At 36.1% G+C, this 10,455-nt stretch overlaps 1 protein-coding gene across 2 annotated transcripts; it reads left to right on the forward strand.

Moving 5' to 3' along the window:
* Positions 1-4,328: 4,328 nt before the first annotated feature.
* On the forward strand, positions 4,329-7,218 carry LOC128530424 (E3 ubiquitin-protein ligase NEURL3-like). Of its 2 annotated transcripts, none has more exons than XM_053504373.1 (4): positions 4,329-4,459; positions 5,114-5,617; positions 6,558-6,725; positions 6,940-7,218. In XM_053504373.1, exons 1-4 carry the CDS (start codon positions 4,441-4,443, stop codon positions 7,086-7,088), a joined length of 840 nt encoding a protein of 279 aa, XP_053360348.1. In that variant the 5' UTR covers positions 4,329-4,440; the 3' UTR covers positions 7,089-7,218. The 2 variants fall into 2 exon arrangements, with proteins under 2 accessions (XP_053360348.1, XP_053360349.1); XM_053504374.1 differs by having other exon boundaries at positions 4,367-4,459; positions 5,117-5,617.
* Positions 7,219-10,455: the final 3,237 nt, after the last annotated feature.

A 10,455-nucleotide genomic window follows, 5' to 3' on the forward strand; every position in this document is an offset into this window, starting at 1 on the left:
GCAATAGTCTATGCATGTGGTGACGAGAGAGCCGGATGGAGACGGTTAATGTTTCGAATGTGGTAGTACGCTGTCCTAGTGATTTTATTAATGTGTGCTAAGGATAACACCCAAGCTTTTACCTTTTTTTGAAGGAGAGATTGTAGAGCCATAAATATATAACAAAAAACTTCTAGTCTTCGATAGAGTATTTTTAGTCCCCACGAGGAGTATTTCGGTTTTACTACTGTTGAGTTTAAGAAGATTATCTGAGAACCAAGATTTAATTTCAGCTAAACAATTTGAAAAAGAAGATAAAGGAAGGTCAGAAGTAGGTTTGGAGAAAATATAGAGCTGGGTGTCATCAGCATAGCAATGAAATTGGACACAGTATTTCCGGAAAATGTTCACCAAGGGCAAGTAGATGATAAAGAGTAAGGGCCCGAAGACTGACCCCTGAGGGACTCCTGCAGTGATGGGTAAAGATATAGATTTAATCTGGCCTAGCTGAACAAATTGAGTGCGGTGAGGGAGATATAAAGAAAACCAAGCAAAAGAAGTATCTACAATTCCAATGGACTTCAGTCTTTCTGATAGAATATTATGGGAGATGGTGTCAAATGCTAAGGTTAAATCAAGAAGTATTCAGCTGCTACCAGAATGTCAAGCTTCAACATTTTTAAATGGCCCAATTAAAGTGCAGACCTTAACCCAGTTAAAATGATGTGACAGGACCTTAATAGACCTGTGCATGAACAAATGCCCCAAAATCTCAATGCACTAAAACAATGTTGTAAAGAGCAATGGGCTAAAATAATGTGAGGAACTGATTAATCATACAGGAAATTATTATTTTATGTTATTGCCTCTAAAGGTGGATTTACACACACACACACACACACACACACAAATCCAAACAATTAAAATAGGGAGCACTAACTTCTGAACATGAACATGATGCCAATTGGTACATGTATACCAATGACCCAATATTATTTGACTTTTTTGTCTCAGCATCAACATTTTTAATATATTTTATGTCTTGTTTTATGAACTTAATCTCGTTTATGTATGTTACACAATCCTTCAGCTGTTTTAAAAAAAAGTTCTGTGTGACTCATGTTTGAGGTCAATTTCCTGTTCATTTCTGAGATGGGCAGTATTTTCTAGTATTTTCTTGTTTTCCTTGCAGTAGAACTACAGTATGTAAAATTATATATACAGTATATATATATATATATATATATATATATATATATATATATAAATTAAGGACGTTAAAACATTGCTGTTCCTTTATAATTCTACAGGTGGTGCACTGTAATCTATTCACACTTTCACTGGGAGGATCAAATTGGTATGTAGGTATTGTGATAATATTTTATCAGGTGATCCCTGGTGATTCCCCTGCCTAATAATCAGCCGAACAATTTCAGTAAACAGTAATAATTATTTAATAAAAATAGTTATTGTAAATTGTGTCCTTATGTGCTATAAAGTCCAGTTTAACAACTTTTACACTGTTGGGCCAAATTGTCACAACTCTATTCTAATACATGAATATGAATATATATAAATGCACAATGTGTGTCTTAGACTTTTTTATAAAATTATTCAATACAAGTTTCCTTTCTGTTTATTGTGTCATGCTCGAGGAATGCAACCATATATCCTGATTCTTACTTCCCTACATTTAATTCATTTTTACAGTAAAGTGTGACCCATAATAGCTCTGCTAGATTATTACTCAATTACTAATTGAGTTAAACATGCACTGTGAAATATAACATACAGTAACAAGAATAATAGTTCTTAGGAAGGTGCTTTTGTGTAAAAGCCACTGGGATTTTGTGTGTCTGTTGTTGTTGTTTTTTTTTCTTTCTTCTACAAGCCACAAATGTATTATTCATCTGGAAGCAATAAAAAGGGCTCCTGGCAATTTAACTCTTAAACAGAAAAGAGATGTAAAGTGCTACTCTACACCTTATTATAATGCAGGTTCTCCACATGGTTTCTGGGAAAGTCTTGAAACCGAATGACGATCTGCATTTGATTAAGTGGTACAGATTGTAAAGAATAAAGAAGGAGTATGCAATATTTTGTCCACATAAGTTTTTAGGACAAGCACAGTATTGTAATGGCTTGTAACTTTGTCTATACAAAGAGGAGACACCTTTCAATTGGGTACAGTAAACTTCTGATAACAATATTTTTATTCATTTTAAACAGGTATTTAATAGGGTACAGTGCATTTTTAATTACAATTTTATACTAAAAGTATCTGTACAAATCTCCAATATCTGAGTTTATACTGAAAAAACGAAACAAACCAAAAAATGTAATTAATTAATAACTCACAAGGACTTGAAATATAGTATTAATACAACAACATTGTTAAATTTCTGAATTATGATTCGCCAGACAATGCTCCTATAAAAAGCCTTGCAATACATAAATTAAAGCATGTAAAAAGGATGAATAACATTTAAATCTCATTGATGGAATTTATGGTATTCGTGGACAATTTTCCACAGTCAGTGCTGTCAGAGATGAAGCTGTCAAAGGTAGTGTAGTTTTTCCAAAACAATGCGATTCTCATAATGGAAATCTTTCTCAATACCATTTCTCAGTAATACTCTATGATATGTTGTAGTCATTTGTTGTTTTGCAACCTGACCCCCGCCTATAAACGTGTAATAAAGTAAAGTTCTCTCAAAAACTCATACCCATTTTCCTCATTTTCTCTTGATTCCGTAAACCTATTACTGCACATACTGTAGGAGACCAGTTCCTTGCAAACCACCATGCAGATTAATTATCAATTTATATATTTCATTTTACTGGCATTTTTAAACGATGGGAGGATATCTGAAAACCTGAACTCACTTGGACACAAGGAGAACATGTGCAACAGCTCACACAGACAGTAACCTGAGATCAGGACCCTGGAGCTGTGAGGCACCCTGCCAATTAGCTAGTTTCTGTTGGGGGAATTCCCAAACTTTGTCTTAACACTGGTTGTACATTCCTCCACATGATCACAATCCTGACTTTTAGCTCCCTAAAATCATCCTAACCCTGTCTCTGAGTTCCCCAACATCATCCTAACCCTCTCTTCCAATTCCCTCACATCATTGCAACCCTGTCTCCAAGTTCCCCAGCATCATTCCAAACTTGTTTCACACTCGACAACACCATATTCAACCCTGTCTCCATGTCTCATTCTTTAAATTATTTAAGTGTTCCTCCAGAATATATACCAAAACACACACAGACACACATTAAATTGCAAATGTTGAATATTCCTCGACTTTTGTCATTATAAAGATATAAGATTTATTTGCCAGAATTTCCTGTTGAAACCATTTGTTTTATATGAAACATGTATACAATCTATCATCTAGAATGGTTTTGCGCCACATAAAATGTTGTGCAATAATTTTAAAGTTACAACACTTTAGTTACAAGCCACAAAGGTTTTCCCCTAAACCTCCAATACCATTTATTTTACCCTTTTATCATGTGGAACCACATGTATCTTCTTCAGCTGTTATCCGGTTCCCATAGACAGGATCCTAATATTATAATACTATACTATGCTATACTATGCTATACTATACTATACTATACTACAGTATACTACAGTATACTATACTATACTATACTATACTATACCAGATCTTCCAGGTAGGAAACTATTCATGATTACAATGTCTGTCTGTCTATCTATCTATCTATCTATCTATCTATCTATATACTTTATTATGAAAGCACTTAAGAACGCATGGTGACACAGGTGTCACGAACACTTTAAATGTTCTAGAAAGTTATTTATTTATCTTTATTTATGATGTTAAGTCATCTAGTCTCTTAGTAAGATGTAATAAACATCCTGGGGAAGTCATGTGACATTTCTGTAAATTTGTGTACCCTTGACATTTCATTATGATTTATATTTAACATGTACATACTGCATTTCTTGAACAGATGGATATAAAAAATATTGTATAGTATGTCTTATTTGGCTTTTAAATCTAAAAAATAGTGTTGTGTTCTTCATAACATCCCTTAAATGTGAAATGGCTCTGGGCTCTAATGGGTTAATGATTAGAGAATGATGTCTGGTGTTACAGCTTGCATGATGGTGGAAGGCTTTTTTGTTTCCACTTGTATCACAAGTTCAGTGTTTACGGGAAACATGCCATTCTTCTTTGCTCAGTTCGTTTGGAAGTTAGTACTTTTCCAAGATCCTCCCTCTGTAGCCGCGCCTCTCTCCTCCCTCCTCTTTCTCTTTCGGGCCTATGGTGAGTAATGTTTTGAGTTCAAACCCGCAGCACGTGGTGAGGCGCGTTATAAATACAGCACGCGCTCACTCTTCGGTTGTAAACGTTGTAATCTGTAATTGCTTATGGAACTACAATTCACTTTTCTTTACCGAGGTTTAAGAAGAAGGAAAGAGAGATGGCACGTAAGGACAAAGGTAAGATTTATTTAATTACTTGTTGTTGTTGTTGTTTTTTTTTAAATACAATGAGTTTAATGTCATGTCATGTCATGTCATAAGCTACAGTATAGAATCATTCTCTAAATGCTTCTTCTTGTTGTTCTTGTTAAAGTTAAATAAGGAGTGTGGGACCTATTTACAGTACATTAAAAAAAATACTGCGTTGATTCATAATTCTATAGGCAACTGCAATCACAGCTCTTACTCTGTATTGTGTAGTATTACTGGTTAACAAGTTTATAATTAATTCCAAGATATTAATTATTTATAGGGCAGCCTGTTATTTATTGGGTTAATTTGTATTTCATTTACCAGTCAAACAGGTTACTAATTATTAAAATATCAATGATAGATAGATAGATAGATAGATAGATAGATGCAGGAAATTTTACAATTTTTACAACATTATTGCAAAGTTTTAAAATACAAAACTTTGCAATAATGCAATAATTTTGCAATAACGTGTATTTACATGAATGCACCATTTAGATTCGATAAACACAATAATGCTTGAACTTTCCGAATAAAGCATGCACACCTTGCGGTGCGGTCCTGTACTGAATCTAAGAATGCAGGGTTCATTGCAGTTGACACTTCAGTTTGTTCACCCAGTCTGTGCGTTTCTTCCAGAAGTTCGCCGCTCGTGCAGATGTGGAAACAGCTGCTTGGGTCCGCTCACCTTTCACTCCGAAGCCAAGGGGCAGCACGTGAAGCTGAGCGCAGGCGCCCGGCGCGCGACCAGAAACCCGCACTCGTTCCATCACGGCGTGATGTTCAGCAGCCGGCCGCTGCGCCTCGATGAGAAAGTGCGCATGCGCGTGGAGCGCTGCGTACCGGCGTGGCACGGCGCGCTCCGCCTCGGCTTCACCAGCGTGCCGCCCGGTACCGGCCCCGTGTGTTCTTTCGCCATTCCCGACCTCACCGAACGACAGGGATTCTGGGCGACCCCGGTTCCGGAGAGTCACTGCTCCCCACGCACCGAGCTGACGTTCTGGCTGACGGGATCCGGACACCTGCGCATCAGGACGAATAGCGGGTACGAGCACGAAGAAAAACTCGACCAGATAGACACGAGGAAGCCGATCTGGGCCATGATTGATGTGTACGGTCAGACAACCGCTGTTCTCTTACTAGGTGAGTTATTCTGGCATAACATAACTTCACTCTCAGTATCTTTTATACACTATATATGACCAAGCCTGCAATGACATTGTATCCTTCAACATGGAGCCGGTCCTCCTTTTACATGTAGCTATAACACCGTCCACTGTTCTTAAAAGGCTGTTCGGAATTTGGGCCCATTTATTCTGTAGAGCATTTATGAGAAAGCCTGGCTCGCAATCTCCTTTCCAGTTTATCGCAAAGGTGCTTGGGGTCAGGGCTCTGTGTTAGGGCCAGGCAAGTTCGTCCACACTGAACTCATCATAGTCCTGGAGCACAATTATAACCTTCACCAAACTGTTGCCACAAAGTTTTGTCCAAGATGTCTTGGTATGCAGAAGCATTAAGATTGTTCTTCACTGGGGATATGCGGCCTGATTGTACCACCTAAATTCAAAAATTCAAAAATTTGGCCAAATACTTTTGCCCATTTAGTGTATCTTTAATACACTTCTGGCCAAAAGTTTGTGGACAAATGTTCAGCACACCCGAATGTGGTCTTCTGCAAACCTGGAAACCCACAATTGTATAGCAGGATGTCTTTGTATCCTGTAGTGTTACACATTTCCTGCACTGGAAATGAGAAATACGAACCCGTTCCTGCATGACAATACCATTGTAATCACATGACGCTGTGATTACTTCTTACCCCTGACCACCTTTGACCTTTGAACAGGAACACTCCAGATCTCCTCCTTTAACATCCTCACCAATGTTTTTATTTACATGAATAAACACACATCCGTACATTCGTGCTCAACAGAAAGTCTTTCCAGAAGAGTGGAGCTTATTATAAAAGCAAAGATGGAATAAATATGGAATGTGATTTATGAGTTTAATGGTCAGGAGGTCACATGGTTTTGGTCCAAATGTTTATCAGTGACATCATGTTTGTTTGTGTTCCATATTCCAGGCTCAGAGAAGAAGGGTTTACTTAGCACGCGCCGCTCCTGCCCGGCTCCCATTATCACTGCTACGGAGGAAAACTGTGGTTATGACGAGATTCCTGAACAGATCCTGAAAAAGATGATGCATAGAAAGAGTGTGGATTTGAATCGTCCATTATATCAGACTAAAGCAGGTAAAAACAGGAATAATAAAAAAATCATGCTACAAGTGCATCATGCGTGGTGTCATAAGCTGATTATCACTTATAGGAAAAACACATTTATTATTATTATTATTATTATTATTATTGATCCTCATGATGCCATTACACCTTCATACTGTATATCTCTTCTTTGTTTTCCATTTCCAGAACTAACCTTACATGACTTTCTTTCTTCTCTCCTTAGATGATGAAGAATTCTGTGTAGTGTGCTTTTCTGAGACGGACACCGTACGGCTAGACTGCGGTCACTCATGTCTATGCCCTCAGTGTGCTGCCAGGGTCATCACCGAGTTCGGGACGTGCCCGTTGTGTCGGGAGCGCATTTGCAGATGACTTAGAAAGAAAGAGACAAATATTAAAGACTGTGTATATTATATTCTGTAAATATTTTGTACAAAGTGTATAAAGAAATATTTCTATTATATATTAAATTATTTATTAAATAAAAAAGAATAATGATTTACATGTGATTTGTTTTGTAATAGGACTCTGCCTACAGTTTAAATGCATGTTATTGTGCAATATAATTCACGTCAATGATTTTCACACACTCACCTGCGGAAAAATTATGACTCATTTGACAATTCTAGACATGTAGACGTAGAACTCAGTACAATGCAGCTTAGGGTTTTCCATGTCATTATGTCAGCATGGTAAACACAATGTTTTTAGTTTTCTAAAGGAAAATCCGTGGTTAATCTATAAATGCATGAGCATGACATCATTGTGTTTCCCCCAAAACTTTAGGCAACTTCAGCTTCATGAAACACACTTTATACTTGTACAAACAGAAAAGTAAGTTCTGATAGAAGACTGGCTTATATTGCTTTATTTTATGCTGGATTCTTCTTTTCCAGACCACATCTATATAAATATTTAACTGAGTTGTTCTCAAATGATTTACAGTTAGTAAGTATTTTAACTGCAAAAGACCAGACCATCTCAAACGATTAGGCTCATAATGTTAAAGTGCACGATAACATTTTGTCAAAAAGCACAAAGAGGTTCATTTCACCCAGTATAATTAAGAGTATAAATAACAATGATAAGATTATTTAAATTAAATGTAAGTTATAATTTACATCACTGTCACAAATTTATCTATCCAGCATCTATCTATCTATCTATCTATCTATCTATCTATCTATCTATCTATCTATCTATCTATCTACATGATTATATCAGTGCTTTAACAATGTTGGAGGTAAAGAAAAACAGTTAGGTGTAGGTGATTCTGACAATGTGTAGAAAAGGATTTGATGGATGAATTCAAAATGAAAAAGAATAAACATACATACTGTACAGCTGTGGCCACATTCGAACTATTTATTCTGTAAGTGTGATATAGAACATGATGGATTAAAAACATGCATTTTTATCAATATGTATGATGCTGCTGATGATACATGATGATACACAATAGACTAACGACAGTCATGTGATGGTTGTGAGTAATTGCTGAATTCCTAAACATTTGGTAAGAGGTATAGAATTTAATTCTTAAAAACTTAATGTTACTGATGACTCAGTGGTTTGGTAAATACACATACAGTATTAAATTTGTTTACGCTTCAATAAGGCTTATAGTACTTAAGAATAGCCTCCTGAAATCTTTTGATTTTATTGTATAGGTAATGAACCCTTGCAGAACATCCTTTCTCTTTGATAAGATCACTGATCATTATGAAAGAGCAGAAAAATATTTAAATTCCAATTCATAAAATTAATTATTATTATTATTGTTGTTGTTGTTGTTATTTTAATTACTAAATCCCAGACCACTTCCTGTTGGAAATTTACTGTGCAGAAATATGACGCGTGTGTATCTATAACCGACGTGTTATGATTTGGATCAGGATGTTTCATTGAGTGGTTTGATCGGACCAATAAAAGAAGCCAATTTTTCTTAATTTGCATAAAGCTACGTGATTGGACAGAAGCGCTGACGCGGAAGAATCCTGGATGCTGCAACGCAGACAGTCACGTGTTTACTGGAATCGCCGTTAATACTTAATGTAGAAACGAGTCATCTTTACTGGCTTAAACCGGGTTAACAAATAAGGAACAATCATTAGCACAGACTTCTAATATGTAGGTTAAAATATAAAAAAAATTATAGGTTTCATGGAGATCCCACTACAGAATACATAATACTGCATAAGGTTAGATAGAATAAGTGCAGAATTCAGTACTGCAGTATAACTCAAGTCAGGCTGACTCTCAGAATCTAATGTAAGATCATTTATAGATGATCTATAGACCAGTATCGATATTTACACACTCGCTATACCACATGTTCATTTATTTATTTACATAACTACACAGAAAGATGCAAAATTTAAATTACAGGTGCTGGTGTGTGTAGCATTGACATATGATGTTGTTGCAGTCAATCAATCAATTAATCAATCAATCAACAAAGAGAACAAACAATCAAGCAAGAAGAAAGGATACAGAATCTTCAAAGCTATGACTTTTTGTGGTCCATTGAAAATCTTGTTGCAATCAATCAATCAATCAAATAATTTAAACAAAAACAAATCAAACAAACAAAACAAATAAAAACAAACAAGCAAACAAACAAAAAGCAAAAGGATACAGAGGCCCAGAGGCTGTCTGTGGTCCAGTGAAAATGCTCTCGCAAACTAACAATCAATTAACCAACCAAACAAACAAAAACAAACAAAATGATACAGTCTCAAAAACGATGGCTATCTGTGGTCCACTGAAAATGCTGTTGCAATCAAACAAGCAAACAGGCAAACAAACAAATGCATGAACAATGATTAAATTAATCAAACCAACAATCAGGACAAAATAACGTAAATGCTACAACTGGGTAAAATGTGGTTGCAATCAATCAGTCAAACAAACAAACAAATAGAAGGATACAAGGTCCCCAAAATGCTGAGTCTATGGTCCACTAAAAAATGGTGTTGCAATCAATCAGTAAGTCAATAATGCAACAAACAAATACACAAATAAGAAAGAGTAAATTAATCAAACTAATGAACAGGATACATAAACCTCGATGCTATGTCTGTGTAACATTGAAAATGTTGTCACAATAAATCAATCAATAAATTAATGAATCAAGCAATCAAACAAAGTGGATACAAAACACCAAGAGATATGACTGCCTTTGTAGCAGTAAAAACAAACCAATTGTTTAAAGCAAGTGTTAACCTTACTGGAAAAAGAGGGGGGGGGGGGGGGGGTGAGAGAAAGAAAGATGGTGCTGTTTAATAAACTTTATATGGTGCATTTCACACAATATGTATAAGAATCTTGTCAAGTTTAAAACAGTATAACAATGTAGCATAATGGTGCCAGAATTATAATTTAACCGTCTGTGGTTCGACCATCTGAGAACAGTATGAAGCTTATGCTGGAAAGTGTGTGGGTTTCCTGGTGCAACCAGCAGAGGGCGACAGAGGATAATTTACGCGCTGGATCATGTTATCAGTGTAACTTCTGAAGTCGAACACTTAGCTCTGAAGTGTTTCCCCTGAGATTTCTGTTAAAGGAAATGTGCAGTTATTTCAAGACAGGCAGTTCAGTAAATAATATTAACTCATTGGCAAGACTATAGAGAGGAGAAGGGAAAAGCAAAAGAAAGGGAAAAGGGAGGGGGAGAAGAAAAAAGAGGGATGTGACCTTTAGCCGTTGCTTACGCAGTTAAATATTTATTTAAGATGGC

The sequence above is a fragment of the Clarias gariepinus genome, chromosome 9, assembly GCF_024256425.1.
Source record: "Clarias gariepinus isolate MV-2021 ecotype Netherlands chromosome 9, CGAR_prim_01v2, whole genome shotgun sequence".
NCBI lineage: Eukaryota > Metazoa > Chordata > Actinopteri > Siluriformes > Clariidae > Clarias > Clarias gariepinus.